General features: G+C 36.2%; 1 protein-coding gene across 2 annotated transcripts; it reads left to right on the forward strand.

Moving 5' to 3' along the window:
- Window positions 1-10,079: 10,079 nt before the first annotated feature.
- On the forward strand, window positions 10,080-18,841 carry LOC149729281 (solute carrier family 2, facilitated glucose transporter member 1-like). Of its 2 annotated transcripts, none has more exons than XM_089885744.1 (10): window positions 10,080-10,298; window positions 11,589-11,809; window positions 12,709-12,851; window positions 13,097-13,215; window positions 15,224-15,363; window positions 15,777-15,927; window positions 16,522-16,660; window positions 17,354-17,556; window positions 17,959-18,119; window positions 18,323-18,841. In XM_089885744.1, exons 1-10 carry the CDS (start codon window positions 10,147-10,149, stop codon window positions 18,349-18,351), a joined length of 1,458 nt encoding a protein of 485 aa, XP_089741870.1. In that variant the 5' UTR covers window positions 10,080-10,146; the 3' UTR covers window positions 18,352-18,841. The 2 variants fall into 2 exon arrangements, with proteins under 2 accessions (XP_089741870.1, XP_089741869.1); XM_089885743.1 differs by having other exon boundaries at window positions 10,081-10,298; window positions 17,959-18,189.

Here is an 18,841-nt window from a genome sequence, read left to right on the forward strand (position 1 = left end):
ATCTTACCCCAACCTACTACATGCATTTGAATAAAAACATGAACTATCTTACCCCAACCTACTACATACATTTGAATAAAACCACGAACCATCTTACCTCAGCCTACTACATACATTTAAATGAAAACATGAACCATCTTACCCCAACCCACTACATACATTTAAATAAAAACATGAACCATCTTACCCCAATCTACTACATACATTTGAATAAAACACGAACCATCTTACCCCATCCTACTGCATACATTTGAATGAAAACATGAACCATCTTACCCCAACCTACTACATGCATTTGAATAAAAACATGAACTATCTTACCCCAACCTACTACATACATTTGAATAAAACCACGAACCATCTTACCTCAGCCTACTACATACATTTAAATGAAAACATGAACCATCTTACCCCAACCCACTACATACATTTAAATAAAAACATGAACCATCTTACCCCAATCTACTACATACATTTGAATATAACACGAACCATCTTACCCCATCCTACTGCATACATTTGAATGAAAACATGAACCATCTTACCCCAACCTACTACATGCATTTGAATAAAAACATGAACCATCTTACCCCAACCTACTACATGCATTTGAATAAAAACATGAACCATCTTACCTCAACCTACTACATACATTTGAATAAAAACATGAACCATCTTACCCCAACCCACTACATACATTTAAATAAAAACATGAACCATCTTACCCCAACCTACTACATACATTTGAATAAAAACATGAACCATTTTACCCCAATCTACTACATACATTTGAATAAAACACGAACCATCTTACCCCATCCTACTGCATACATTTGAATGAAAACATGAACCATCTTACCCCAACCTACTACATGCATTTGAATAAAAACATGAACTATCTTACCCCAACCTACTACATACATTTGAATAAAACCACGAACCATCTTACCCCAACCTACTACATACATTTGAATAAAACCACGAACCATCTTACCCCAACCTACTACATACATTTAAATGAAAACATGAACCATCTTACCCCAACCTACTACATACATTTGAATAAAACCACGAACCATCTTACCCCAACCTACTACATACATTTAAATGAAAACATGAACCATCTTACCCCAACCCACTACATACATTTAAATAAAAACATGAACCATCTTACCCCAACCTACTACATACATTTGAATAAAAACATGAACCATTTTACCCCAATCTACTACATACATTTGAATAAAACACGAACCATCTTACCCCATCCTACTGCATACATTTGAATGAAAACATGAACCATCTTACCCCAACCTACTACATGCATTTGAATAAAAACATGAACTATCTTACCCCAACCTACTACATACATTTGAATAAAACCACGAACCATCTTACCTCAGCCTACTACATGCATTTGAATAAAACCACGAACCATCTTACCCCAACCTACTACATACATTTAAATGAAAACATGAACCATCTTACCCCAACCCACTACATACATTTAAATAAAAACATGAACCATCTTACCCCAACCTACTACATACATTTGAATAAAAACATGAACCATTTTACCCCAATCTACTACATACATTTCAATAAAACACGAACCATCTTACCCCATCCTACTGCATACATTTGAATGAAAACATGAACCATCTTACCCCAACCTACTACATGCATTTGAATAAAAACATGAACCATCTTACCCCAACCTACTACATACATTTGAATAAAACCACGAACCATCTTACCTCAGCCTACTACATACATTTAAATGAAAACATGAACCATCTTACCCCAACCTACTACATGCATTTGAATGAAAACATGAACCATCTTACCCCAGCCTACTACATACATTTGAATAAAACCACGAACCATCTTACCTCAGCCTACTACATGCATTTGAATAAAAACACGAACCATCTTACCCCAACCTACTACATGCATTTAAATGAAAACATGAACCATCTTACCCCAACTCACTACATACACTTGAATGAAAACATGAACCATCTTACCTCAACCTACTACATACATTTGAATAAAAACATGAACCATCTTACCCCAACCTACTACATACATTTAAATGAAAACATGAACCATCTTACCCCAACCTACTACATACATTTGAATAAAAACATGAACCATCTTACCTCAACCTACTACATACATTTGAATAAAAACATGAACCATCTTACCCCAACCTACTACATACATTTAAATGAAAACATGAACCATCTTACCTCAACCTACTACATACATTTGAATAAAAACATGAACCATCTTACCTCAACCTCCTACATACATTTGAATGAAACATGAACCATCTTACCCCAACCTACTACATACATTTAAATGAAAACATGAACCATCTTACCCCAACCTACTACATACATTTGAATGAAAACACGAACCATCTTACCCCAACCTACTACATACATTTAAATGAAAACATGAACCATCTTACCCCAACCTACTACATACATTTGAATAAAAACATGAACCATCTTACCCCAACCTACTACATACATTTGAATGAAAACATGAACCATCTTACCCCAACCTACTACATACATTTGAATAAAAACATGAACCATCTTACCTCAACCTACTACATACATTTGAATAAAAACATGAACCATCTTACCCCAACCTACTACATACATTTGAATAAAACACGAACCATCTTACCTCAGCCTACTACATGCATTTAAACAATAACGTGAACTATCTTACCCCAACCTACTACATGCATTTGAATAAAACCACGAACCATCTTACCCCAACCTACTACATACATTTAAATGAAAACATGAACCATCTTACCCCAACCTACTACATACATTTGAATAAAAACATGAACCATCTTACCTCAGCCTACTACATGCATTTGAATAAAACCACGAACCATCTTACCCCAACCTACTACATGCATTTAAATGAAAACATGAACCATCTTACCCCAACCTACTACATACATTTGAATAAAACACGAACCATCTTACCTCAGCCTACTACATGCATTTGAATAAAAACATGAACCATCTTACCTCAGCCTACTACATGCATTTGAATAAAACCACGAACCATCTTACCCCAACCTACTACATACATTTAAATAAAAACATGAACCATCTTACCCCAATCTACTACATACATTTGAATAAAACCACGAACCATCTTACCCCAACCTACTACATACATTTGAGTGAAAACATGAACCATCTTACCCCAGCCTACTACATACATTTGAATAAAACCACGAACCATTTTACCCCAACCTACTACATACATTTAAATGAAAACATGAACCATCTTACCCCAACCTACTACATACATTTGAATAAAACATGAACCATTTTACCCCAACCTACTACATACATTTAAATTAAAACATGAACCATCTTACCCCAGCCTACTACATACATTTGAATAAAAGCATGAACCATCTTACCCCAGCCTACTACATACATTTGAATAAAACCACGAACCATTTTACCCCAACCTACTACATACATTTGAATAAAAACATAAACCATCTTACCCCAGCCTACTACATACATTTGAATAAAACCACGAACCATCTTACCCCAACCTACTACATACATTTGAATGAAAACATGAACCATCTTACCCCAGCCTACTACATACATTTGAGTGAAAACATAAACCATCTTACCCCAGCCTACTACATACATTTGAATAAAAACATAAACCATCTTACCCCAACCTACTACATACATTTAAATAAAAACATGAACCATCTTACCCCAACCTACTACATACATTTAAATAAAAACATGAACCATCTTACCCCAACCTACTACATACATTTGAATGAAAACATGAACCATCTTACCCCAGCCTACTACATACATTTAAATGAAAACATGAACCATCTTACCCCAACCTACTACATACATTTCAATAAAACATGAACCATCTTACCCCAACCTACTACATACATTTAAATGAAAACATGAACCATCTTACCCCAACCTACTACATACATTTCAATAAAACATGAACCATCTTACCCCAACCTACTACATACATTTCAATAAAACATGAACCATCTTACCCCAACCTACTACATACATTTGAATAAAAACATAAACCATCTTACCCCAGCCTACTACATACATTTGAATGAAAACATGAACCATCTTACCCCAACCTACTACATACATTTAAATGAAAACAAGAACCATCTTACCCCAACCTACTACATACATTTAAATGAAAACATGAACCATCTTACCCCAACCTACTACATACATTTAAATGAAAACATGAACCATCTTACCCCAACCTACTACATACATTTCAATAAAACATGAACCATTTTACCCCAACCTACTACATACATTTGAATGAAAACATGAACCATCTTACCCCAACCTACTACATACATTTAAATAAAAACATGAACCATCTTACCCCAACCTACTACATACATTTGAATGAAAACATGAACCATCTTACCCCAGCCTACTACATACATTTAAATGAAAACATGAACCATCTTACCCCAACCTACTACATACATTTGAATAAAACATGAACCATCTTACCCCAATCTACTACATACATTTCAATAAAACCACGAACCATTTTACCCCAGCCTACTACATACATTTGAATAAAACCACGAACCATTTTACCCCAACCTACTACAAACATTTAAATGAAAACATGTACCATCTTACCCCAACATACTACATACATTTCAATAAAACATGAACCATCTTACCCCAACCTACTACATACATTTGAATGAAAACATGAACCATCTTACCCCAACCTACTACATACATTTGAATAAAACCACGAACCATCTTACCCCAACCTACTGCATACATTTAAACAATAACGTAAACCATCTTACCCCAACCTACTACATACATTTCAATAAAACATGAACCATCTTACCCCAACCTACTACATACATTTAAATGAAAACATGAACCATCTTACCCCAACCTACTACATACATTTCAATAAAACATGAACCATTTTACCCCAGCCTACTACATACATTTGAATAAAACCACGAACCATTTTACCCCAACCTACTACATACATTTCAATAAAACATGAACCATCTTACCCCAACCTACTACATACATTTGAATGAAAACATGAACCATCTTACCCCAACCTACTACATACATTTGAATAAAACATGAACCATCTTACCCCAATCTACTACATACATTTCAATAAAACCACGAACCATTTTACCCCAGCCTACTACATACATTTGAATAAAACCACGAACCATTTTACCCCAACCTACTACAAACATTTAAATGAAAACATGTACCATCTTACCCCAACATACTACATACATTTCAATAAAACATGAACCATCTTACCCCAACCTACTACATACATTTGAATGAAAACATGAACCATCTTACCCCAACCTACTACATACATTTGAATAAAACCACGAACCATCTTACCCCAACCTACTGCATACATTTAAACAATAACGTAAACCATCTTACCCCAACCTACTACATACATTTCAATAAAACATGAACCATCTTACCCCAACCTACTACATACATTTAAATGAAAACATGAACCATCTTACCCCAACCTACTACATACATTTCAATAAAACATGAACCATTTTACCCCAGCCTACTACATACATTTGAATAAAACCACGAACCATTTTACCCCAACCTACTACATACATTTAAATGAAAACATGTACCATCTTACCCCAACATACTACATACATTTCAATAAAAACATGAACCATCTTACCCCAACCTACTACATACATTTAAATGAAAACATGAACCATCTTACCCCAACCTACTACATACATTTAAATGAAAACATGAACCATCTTACCCCAACCTACTACATACATTTAAATGAAAACATGAACCATCTTACCCCAACATACTACATACATTTCAATAAAAACATGAACCATCTTACCCCAACCTACTACATACATTTAAATGAAAACATGAACCATCTTACCCCAACCTACTACATACATTTAAATGAAAACATGAACCATCTTACCCCAACCTACTACATACATTTAAATGAAAACATGAACCATCTTACCCCAACCTACTACATACATTTGAATGAAAACATGAACCATCTTACCCCAACCTACTACATACATTTGAATAAAACCACGAACCATCTTACCCCAACCTACTGCATACATTTAAACAATAACGTGAACCATTTTACCCCAACCTACTACATACATTTGAATGAAAACATGAACCATCTTACCCCAACCTACTACATACATTTGAATGAAAACATGAACCATCTTACCCCAACCTACTACATACATTTAAATGAAAACATGAACCATCTTACCCCAACATACTACATACATTTCAATAAAACATGAACCATCTTACCCCAACCTACTACATACATTTAAATGAAAACATGAACCATCTTACCCCAACCTACTACATACATTTAAATGAAAACATGAACCATCTTACCCCAACCTACTACATACATTTAAATGAAAACATGAACCATCTTACCCCAACCTACTACATACATTTGAATGAAAACATGAACCATCTTACCCCAACCTACTACATACATTTGAATAAAACCACGAACCATCTTACCCCAACCTACTGCATACATTTAAACAATAACGTGAACCATTTTACCCCAACCTACTACATACATTTGAATGAAAACATGAACCATCTTACCCCCAACCTACTACATACATTTGAATGAAAACATGAACCATCTTACCCCAACCTACTACATACATTTAAATGAAAACATGAACCATCTTACCCCAACATACTACATACATTTCAATAAAACATGAACCATCTTACCCCAACCTACTACATACATTTAAATGAAAACATGAACCATCTTACCCCAACCTACTACATACATTTAAATGAAAACATGAACCATCTTACCCCAACCTACTACATACATTTAAATGAAAACATGAACCATCTTACCCCAACCTACTACATACATTTAAATGAAAACATGAACCATCTTACCCCAACCTCCTACATACATTTAAATGAAAACATGAACCATCTTACCCCAACCTACTACATACATTTAAATGAAAACATGAACCATCTTACCCCAACCTACTACATACATTTCAATAAAAAACATGAACCATCTTACCCCAGCCTACTACATACATTTAAATGAAAACATGAACCATCTTACCTCAACCTACTACATACATTTGAATGAAAACATGAACCATCTTACCCCAACCTACTACATACATTTGAATAGAAACATGAACCATCTTACCCCAACCTACTGCATACATTTAAACAATAACGTGAACCATTTTACCCCAACCTACTACATACATTTGAATAAAACCACGAACCATCTTACCCCAACCTACTACATACATTTGAATAAAAACATAAACCATCTTACCCCAGCCTACTACATACATTTGAATGAAAACATGAACCATCTTACCCCAGCCTACTACATACATTTGAATGAAAACATGAACCATCTTACCCCAGCCTACTACATACATTTGAATGAAAACATGAACCATCTTACCCCAGCCTACTACATACATTTGAATAAAAACATGAACCATCTTACCCCAACCTACTACATACATTTGAATGAAAACATGAACCATCTTACCCCAACCTACTACATACATTTGAATGAAAACATGAACCATCTTACCCCAACCTACTACATACATTTAAATGAAAACATGAACCATCTTACCCCAACCTACTTCATACATTTGAATAAAACCACGAACCATCTTACCCCAACCTACTGCATACATTTAAACAATAACGTGAACCATTTTACCCCAACGTACTACATACATTTAAATAATTACATGAACCATCTTACCCCAACCTACTACATACATTTGAATAAAAACATGAACCATCTTACCCCAACCTACTGCATACATTTAAACAATAACGTGAACCATCTTACCCCAACCTACTACATACATTTAAATAAAAAAACATGAACCATCTTACCCCAACCTCCTACATACATTTAAATAAAAACATGAACCATCTTACCCCAACCTACTACATACATTTGAATAAAAACATGAACCATCTTACCCCAACCTACTACATACATTCAAATGAAAACATGAACCATCTTACCCCAACCTACTACATACATTTGAATAAAAACATGAACCATCTTACCCCAACCTACTACATACATTAAAATGAAAACATGAACCATCTTACCCCAACGTAGTCAACTTACTATCGAATGTGATAACATGGGGAATCCCCTTTTAGTAGGCCGATAAAAACATAGAAATGATAAAATTCCCACTTTAATCGAGGATCCAAAAGTAACAAATTTTAGTTCAAATTATTGTTTAGTTACACAGCTGTGTAAATTAAGAAATGACTGGTAAATCGTATACGATGTATCTACGATACATGCAAATGATAAACCAAGTTTTAAAAACATGGTAGAATAAACAATAATAAAGCTCTTCCGGGAAAAATATTCGGTTTCAGAGATATTTCTTGGTGTACTGTAGGTAACCAGCGCAAGAAACCTGCAGTACCAACACGTTATAATTTTCTTGGGTTGTTTTTGAGTTCCTTTAAGCTGGGTTTCTACACCTTTTACAGTTTCGGTAGTCATGGGTTGAGAGTTATCAGTGATATATTTAACTTGCGTTGGAAATTAACAGGAAACGTAAAGTCATCAGTAAATGGCACATCCTGTTATCCTGGTTAGCGGAAGCTTGAATGTAGGACAGCTGGGATGTTTCAGTTATGATTAATGTGAGGATGAATCGGCCGTACCTAATATAGTAGTTCGGGGCAAGGTGGTCCAAGTTTTATTTTTTTATGGTTCTATTTGGTAGTAAACAAAGGTTATTTACAGATTGATTTAGCCGTATTCTCATGGCTCTAAGAGAATGTTGTTAATTGTCAAAAACGCGATTGGGAATGTGAGATATCATTTGCAAACGGCAGCCATCTTACCTCACAGTACTATATAAATAACATTAAACCCGAATTTTTTAGGGGTGTAGAACAGGCACGAAGTATAAGAATTTTAAAGTATAAAGTGGCCCATTCGCACTTTATAAAGGTCAGCGCTACAAAACCAAAAGGTCGTTTTGAGCGAATGTAACTTTGAATTTAACACCAAACCAAGATAGTTACACAGTTAGGCAAACACACAGGGCGAAGTATACAAGTAAGGGTGTCTGTGTTTAAAAGATAACAACTGATGCAAACATTATCTGTTTCCCACAAAACACTGGAGTTAGGAAGTTAGCGTTTCCGCAGGGCAGCCAAAGGCCGCACAGGGGATTCTCATAACTCGATTTTCGGCGCAGGCAATCCACGTGGGCAAAAGCGAGAACGTTTTTCTTTTTCTCAAACAGAGATGACTCGTTTTACATTGTATTGGGGTTGGTTGGTGTCACGAGTTGTATAACGCGCTGAAGGTACATCATAACAAACTGTTACGTAAGCTTGTTTAGCCGTATATAAACTAATACAACTGAGGTACTAGTTGGTTATATAAACGAGGCAGTCAAGGCGGTTGGGTTGACGTTTTCAACAACGAATGTTCGAGATATGGCTAACCGCAGACGACATAGCAGTAGTGGACTTTGTTCAGCGTTATAATGCACAACAAATATGTCTGCCATGATGTTTAAAGTAGTGTTAACGAGCTTAACGATTACTGTATTTGTTCAGCTACCGTCCTAAAGCTAACTTGACCTTTAAATGTAGCCCAGCATTCATAACACACACAAGAATACATAAAGCTTACTGCAATGAAACCCATCTAATTACAACACCATATGAGACAGGATGTCAGCTTTAAAACGACTTCTGGCAATACAAACTATACAAGGATAGAACGAGCTAGTGCCTACAATGGAAAACCAGGCCTGTGAACAGATTGTTATATACTCAAGTGCAAATAGCGCTCAAAGCTGTGATAGTTAAATTGCCAAAGTAGAGCAAGTGTGAATCGAGTATTGTTTACTTACAAGAGCACTATACGCATCCACTATTCTGTTAAATTACTTTGTTTATATGTTAGGTTGAGGTTTGAGCTTGGCGCTTGTGTTAGTAAAAAAAAATAATGGCGGACGAAGCCGGCGTGACCAAAACACTCGTGTTGGCAACCTCGATGGCTGTTGTTGGGTCTACGTTTCAGTTCGGTTACAACACAGGCGTCATAAACGCACCACAGAAAACTATTGAACAATTCTACAACGTTACGTTCCTCAATCGGTGAGCAAAGATACCTTTTAACGCTGTTTCTAAATCTTTACAATTTCTGAACCGTTTTATTTATTGAAAACACTGGCCAAATAGCTATTAAAATCATCCATTTTTAATGAAAAACTATTTCGTTAAGGTCCAAAAAGGCACGTAACCCTACATATTACATACGTTTCCTATAAAGAAATGCGTAGAAATTTACCAAATTGGAAAAGTAAAGACCTCGACCGGAAATCACAAAACTTTTTGTCGCGTGGTTCGCAGTAAAGGAATTTGGTTTACGGGCAAAATTGTTCATCTAGTCTAGTTTATATGATTTAATTGAACTTGCTTTAACCTTACCTTATCCCAGAAAAACGACAGTCGTTATAGCACGCTCAAAATTGCCGATTAAATTATTATGTATTGGTGGGGGTAAAGTAACTTGTTTTTTTAGGTTGCGGTATCGAAGAGCGTAATTACAAAAACATATAAAAAGGAGTTTATATATAATAAGTTGAGGCGGGAAGATAGGACACCTTTGGCACATAACATCCAAATATGCTGACCGTGTTTAAACACTTAGCAACAGTCTATGAGAGTCGTGATGATACGGTTTTTTAATTCAACTTATGTTTTTTTTACTACAAATGGGTTTAGATAATAGAACGAAAAGGTGACCCATTTTACCCCACCCTACCATACGTATAGAGTTGCATTCATTGAAATATAAATATTTCGTTAAAACGCGAGGTCGCTTTACCTATATCGACGAGTAGTGGCAGCGCATTTGTATCTCACAAAATACAATGCCGGGTGATACAATGAATTCCTTTCATGGTTGTGCTATAATATGAAATATGGGTGGGGCTTTGTTTACATTCTCGAAAAAGTTAAGGGTGGCTATAGCGAGTGGCGCATGATCAAAAGGATATGACGCGTCTTGTCCGAGGACCAGCTTGCACAAGTTGCCAAACACACAATCCATCTATCCACGTTTTATCGGGAACTTTATATACGAAACTTGGTGCTTACAATAAGAACAAATCGTCCGTGGCATCACGCTGTATTCAGCTTTTTGTTTACTAAAACATTCGATTCACAGTAAGATAAAAACCGTTAACCAACAAATGCGCCCAACCTCATATTAGCGTTACTAAATAATTTATATATTTGCGCGTTTTCGTCGCCTTAATTTAAAATTAAGCCAGGTTGTCAGTTGCATATGTTTAGCATATGTTAATATTACAGACACTGATATGCCATATACGTATATTACCCAATACCTACACAATTATCATTGATCTATTTCTAATCAAGTTACGGTCATCCAATTACGGCTTCTACGCTCAACCTGTTGTGGGGATTCACCGTAGCCGTTACCGCTGTCGGGGGTATGATAGGATCTCTATGTGCGGGAGTGGCCGCTGAAAGATACGGCCTCAAGAAATCAATGCTGTATAATAACATCACTGCCATATTGGGCGCCGCTTTAATGGGCTTCTCTGAACTGGCCGGCTCCTTCGAAATGCTGATTATTGGTAAGCGATATATTTGTGCTTAAGTGTGGATCGGCGATTCTAAAGTTCATGTTTTATGTCCGCTGTCAACGTTATTGGGATACGAACGTGATATCCAGTATAAACTAATAGCGTAGCATTGGTCATCCAAATCCCCAAACTAGATGTCACGCAACTTTTGTAGGCGTACTATAAAAACAAGTTAACCAAAATCAAGGTCAAAACAAAAATACCATCGAGGCCTCTATTATATCAGTGACCCGACTAAATCACAACCTACCGAGTGAGAAGCTACTTTACAAGTTGAAAATACATACGTCAGTTAAAAGCCAATATATATATAGTAGGGTGGGGAAAGATGGGACACCTTTAGCACATAATATACAAATATCCTGATCGTGTTTTAAAAATTAACAACGGTCTATGGGAGTCGTGAGGATATAGTTTTATGATTCTGTAAATGTTCTTTGTTTATTACTAAACGGGACAAGAAAATGGAGTTAAAAGGTGTCCTATCTTGTATCTTCCCCCACCCTACTGTATATATAGTAGGGCGGGGAAGATGGAACACCTTTTTATTCTATTTTCCTGTTTCATTTGGTAGTAAACAAAGGACATCCAAGGAATTATAAAACCGCATCCTTACGACTCCCATATATCGTTGTTAGTTGTTTAAAACATGGTCAGGATTTTGATATTATGTATTTGGATATTATGTGCTAAAGGTGTCCCGGCTTTCCCCGCTCTGCTACACAATAGGAAACTGCAATATGGTGATACCATTATACTGCGGTGGGTAACATATCCGACTTTTATAGCGGTAACAACATATGCGGGAAGATAAACTGTAGATAAGCCCGCATTCATCCGGTTTACACCAGTGATCACATGATTATGTAATCCAATATGTTTCTTGATAGGTCGTTTCATTATCGGCATTAACAGTGGTATCAACATGGGCATTGCACCAATGTATCTTACCGAGATAGCTCCAGTTAAATACAGGGGGGTGTTTGGAACTCTGGGCCAATTCGGGGTGGTGACTTCAATGCTTTTGTCACAGGTATGACGACGTCATTGTTACGTAATCGTTTCTGTGGCTGTGTTATAGTGGGGTAAGATGGTTCATGTTTTTATTCTTATTATCATCCCGTTTGGTACCAAACAAAGAATACTAACGTAAATATATAACCGCAGCATCACGACTGTAAAAGAGCGTGGTTAAAAACACGACTAGGAAATAAGGGATTTAGGTGTTAAAGGTATTCCATCTTTTTCGATAGCTCTATATCCACAAATACATCACAGGTACTGGGACTACGGTGGTTACTTGGGACACCAACGTTGTGGCCTCTACTCCTTGCATTGACGGGTGTCTTCGCTATTTTTCAACTTGCAGTTATCCCATTTTGCCCGGACAGTCCTAGGTTAGTGACCTTCGTAACAACAGAAACTTAATTTATAAAAATAGTCTTTCAAGGCAAGGCAACGGCACTGGTAATCATTTTTTATTTAAGCTATGCAGTAATGGGAACCTCAAAACTGATAAATACGAGTTGCAAATAACGCATCCGAATAAGATGTGTCAAATAACGCATCCGTGTTGTGGCTGTCGTTGCTACCCAACGCTAAAATAAAACGAGGTTTATTAATTCATTCGATGTCTACATGGTATGGTTAAACGCGTTTCGAACACAAATGATTAATGCTGCTAATATATAAATATTTCCTCTTTAAATATTTCCTTCAAAACCGAGGCAGAAGTATTTTGGCAAATGTTTCCCACTAAAATGTGAACAACTTGTAAATAATAAAGATGACCCACTATACACTAATATTGCCGAGTGTGTCACATTTGACATGATGTTAAATTATATTTTAAAAAGCTACAAGGGAATGAATCAGCAAAATACGATCTAGATCACTTGCTCTCAAACAAATTATTTAGCGTTCGCGATCCAAACACGCGATTGCAATCTTTGTTCAATAAATATAAGCTGTTTAAAGTGCAAATGTTTGCAATTGAAAGAATGTCCTTTTTATCGTTCCGAACAAATACCATGTTAGTGTTCTGCCGGACACTATATTTGCACACCTATTTTTACAAACCCCTAATTGAAGTATTTCAGGCCGTATATTCTCTGAGGTGAATGAAAGATTTAATTTTAAAAGATCCATCAGGAACACCGCAAAATATATTTGCCCTTGCATTAACCCCAAACCATTACGTACCAATCATTTATTTGCACTAACCCACACAATAGTGCGTGCAGATGTGCTGCCATTAGTAGAGGTTGAGCAAACTCTCGTCAGTGATTAGCGACCTCACCCCATCTTGTGTAATTAATAGGACGCACGAAACCTTACATCTGTATGTTTCCGAATATAATTTAGAGGCAAAATCATATTTACATGGTCTAGTTTTTGGGACATGACCTTCAACGATTATTCTTACACAACAGCCCTGAATGCTACCTCGATAACAAATTAAATTCCGACAAAACAAACAATGGGTGTGAACAAATCTTCTATTAACGCGTGGCTCCCAGCAGCAAGTTACATAATAGAGATTCTTTCTCGACGATGATCTGGGTTCTTACAGCAACCACAGAATAAATCGGCGGATTTTTCGCAATGTGCAGCGCCTGAATAAATGCGAATTGACCTGTTTTCGTTCACTGGCCTAGTCACTTGTATGGTCAACGCGTATGGGTATAAACTTATAACAATACTGAGTTGTCCGCCCACACAAGATATAGGAACGGTGGGAAATACGCAGCCCCGGAAGTTAAACAATAGACAACGACCACATGATATATCCATGTGACTTGTTTTCGACCGATCTTTCGAATTTCAAAAATCGTCATATTTTTGGTCATCTGCTTTATACCTCTATGCTGCTTCGCCACTGATCGTAAATTTAACAAAACAAATACCGAATGTAATAGTTATGTCTGATTGGGGAAATGATAGCTATACCACAGCACGCACATAATCCGCTGTTATGTTTCACACACGTCGTACTCGCCTGTTAGTGTTCCCACATATTATTAAAAATGTGAGTAAATATTTGGATTTTTTTAGTTCGGCCAAAAAATTTGTACACTCTATTAGAGCGTATTGCCTAAAGACAATATACGTCCACAATAGTGGCAGAGCTCACGTTGGCAGCGTTAAGCCTCTAGTCCGGTACCCAAATACTCTGGGAGACTAGCGCTCTAACAACGCAAAGATAAATGAATGAAATCCATTGAACCAATGTATACAACACACGGCGCTGGACCGACACATCTGACTGAGAATGATCAAGGCATCACCTTAGTCCAAGCGAACTTTTAAATAAAATTAGCCTTATTTTTTCACCACCTTTTCTAGATTAAACTGGCCATGTTACATCGCGTTCCATCATAATCGATTAAAAACGACTATTGTTAGATTCCTCTTGGTGAAAATGAACAAAGAAGAAGAAGCGCGGGAAGCTTTACAATGGTTGCGCGGTAATCATTACGATGTCAAAGAAGAAATGAATAACATGAGAATCGAGCATCAAGCCAACGCGACGGAAAGAAAAACAAGTAAAATGACTTTTATCGCTTTATTTATTCGTTAGTGGCAAGCTTTTGTGTTGTGTAAGAAACTGCGTACGTATATGCATGAAATGAATGGATCAGAAAATGTACTTCTAAGTTTGACGTATTATGGAAGTTCTAAGTCTGTTAAAACGGGTCCACGAATGCGGTATGATAAAACATCTCCAACAAAGCTAATACTGTTGTACAAAGTAGTCAGGCAACGTTTGTATATCCCGTTTGATTGCTCCCGCATGCTTATGTACAAAGTATAAAAACAATCATCCATAAAGTTACACATGTAGTAACTCGTAAGCGAGCACGGTGTATAAAACAAAACACCGGTGTTCTAACGGCTTTTAGTGCCCGCCATGCAAGAATAAGTAAGTTACATTCGTTCATTCAGTTTTTTCTTACAGCTATCATAGAACTTTTCACCGTCTCTTATCTTCGAAAACCGCTCATAATTGCAATTGTGATGCAACTATCACAGCAATTGTCCGGTATTAATGCAGTGTTCTATTACTCGACCCAACTGTTCATAGCAGCTGGTATTCCAGAAGAATACACGTAAGTGTTTATGGCTTTCAGCTTAAACTAAAGTTAAATATGTTTACTGTTTAATAATCTACATATATGCAATTGTTCAGGGTTAAAAACCGACAATAATATGACAGGTGTTTGTTACATATCCGGCACAAACGCGTTTTTGGCGAGAAAAACACAGCATCTGTTTAATCATTAGCTTTATTAATAAACGTTACAACAATAATAATATTGCTCTTGCATGGCATTACTTGTTACACCCAAAAGTGTAATATTGTACCAGCTATCTTGCTTATCACATAATAATCGAGTATTGGTTACGTAATAAATGTTTCCCAATAACCGATGAAGCACAGAGTAGATTGTGTGACGAAACAATACGATTTTTTATTGCATTGGTTGGCGCGTTTTTGAAACTTTAAAATGGCGTTACTGATTAAACATGTGGGAGCAAAACTAAAAAAACGTTTTTTCGTAGTTGTTTCTGAACCAAACATTTTAAAAATCGAACGACTAGGTAAAGCAATAGCCGTTAAACTGTAACAAAACCGCATGCCTATTATAATTTATATAACTATAAAATAACGACATTTTTACAAAGAGGACTTTATTTTACAGCGGACTGACAACAGTTGGGGTGGGCGTGGTTAACGTTGTCATGACGATTGTCAGTTTGTTATTGATTGAACACGCAGGGCGAAGAATCTTGCATTTGATTGGCTTAGGGGGGATGTGTGTTTGCTCTGTTATACTCGTGGTAAGTAGGAATGTTAACATTCATTCTTTATTGTCTTTCTAGTATCAGAGACCAGCCTAATGGACACATGTTATTGATGTAACTTGCTTTTACCATATATGCTACTCTAGTGGTGATTATTTTCAGGAATTTTTTCGTTTTTTTTTATGTGTGGCTAACAAGTTGGACAACCCACTAGTTATCACTAGGTTAAAGCATTGCCGTTTAGTGTATGGCGGGCGCCCAAGGACATATGCGCCCACAGTAGTAGCAGCAACGAGCCTTGAACCCATTACCTCTGGGTTAAAGGCAGACTTGTTAAACACTTTGCCAAGGCGCCAAACGAGTGTTAATCCTCAATATTTACTGACTTTCCACTACATCAATATTTGAGCAGCATGTTGCTTTATAGTAAGTTATAGCAGTGAGCCTTTAACCACAGACATGTTTTATGTCGTACTAATATACAGTTCCAACCACTCTGCATATAAATTGTAATATGCAATACAAATGTTTAATGTCAGTTTAAATTAAAAGTTGACAAGTCCTAACAAAACCCCAACCTTCCATAACTCATTAAGCCACCAGCTGCCAATTAACCTTTTCACTTTATACTTTGTCAATTGTTTTTAACTACAAACTTTGATTTTGCTTTCCATCTTAGGCCACCGTACTATTTAGACTTTATCAACTAATATCCACATATTTTTCCAGGTTCTTCTAAACTTGCATCGTACAACCGTCATATCATGGCTTACACTCGTTCCAATTCTTCTCTTTGTTGCTTTTTTTCAAACCGGACCCGGCTCCATTCCCTGGTTTATCACAGCCGAACTCTTCAACCAATCCGCTCGTCCCGCTGCTGTTAGTATCGCTGGATTGGTCAACTGGCTCGGAAACTTTACAATCGGACTTGCGTAAGTTTACTATTACATCATTATCTGTTTGGAATACATACAAACAGGTCTTTATACAAAGAGATTGCGGGAATTGAGAAATTTTATAACATATGTAGGTAACCTCTTATAAAATCATTGTTAGTCAGTTTGTGGTATGTATTCTAAAGCAGTGATAATAGAGGTTAACATTTAAACTTAAAAGGAAAACTTTATGTAATTACATAGTATGAAAACAAGAGCTGAGAGATGACACATTTGCCTTGCTTTTCGTACATATACAGACTCCACTTATATCAATAAATTTTATGACTTCTTACTACATAGTATACAAAGGCGAGAAGATTGAGGAATCGTTTATGTTACTTTACTATTAGCTTCCTGTATTTATTTCAAATAAATTTAATTTACATCTCAACACAGGTATCCTTCCATTAATGCTGAGATTGGTGGTTATACCTTCATTATATTTGCCGTCCTCCTCGCAATATTCTGGATCTTTACTTATTTCCGTGTTCCTGAAACAAAAGGAAGAAGCATCAATGAGATTACTGCTCTGTTCCAACCTGAAGGGGAATACTTAGGTGGAAAACCAGATAAATACCAAACCAAACTATAACCAGCATTTTGCTCGTTGATATTTTTGTCCCCTTAGTAAGTTCATTATTAAAGGCATTGTTATGTCATAATATGCTTGGACTGTATGCAAAATTGTGTTTAATTATGATGCAAATTGTTTAGTAATATTTAGGAAGGGTATGTGTAATGTTATATTTCCTTTTTACAGTTCCGTATGACGCCCTCGTACACAGTTAATAACCAATCAAGCGTATCCACTCATAATTCACCACTAGGCGCATCAAGCGAAAGTTTAAATAGAAGATTTCTTTTCGTTAAAACGTATCAGAAGATGGGCTGCAGTGAGTCTTCTCTGTTACATAGACACTTGTTGCAAGAAAGTTTATTTATTGTCCCAGAACGAGTCGGTTTTCTATTTTTCTACAAGATTTCTGATTGATTTAACCATTGGTTACTTTATATGATTAACTTCTAATAACAAAGTATTTTATGTTTAAATGATAAAATCATAAATTAGAAAATTTTAATGAAATGATTATGGGAACTTACACCAATTCGTGCAATTACATTCCGTATTCTAAGTTTGATGATCTTCCAAACAGTTTTGTTTCATTATTTGTTTGTATTTTGGTTGTTGCTTTCTTTCATTGTTCTTGTGACGGTCAAACCTGTGCTTTTTCTTAAAGTTTGGAATGCAGTCCAATAAATACAGTAATATCTATCACTA

The sequence above is a fragment of the Ciona robusta genome, chromosome 10 (assembly GCF_009617815.1).
Source record: "Ciona robusta chromosome 10, ASM961781v2".
Classification (NCBI taxonomy): domain Eukaryota; kingdom Metazoa; phylum Chordata; class Ascidiacea; order Phlebobranchia; family Cionidae; genus Ciona; species Ciona robusta.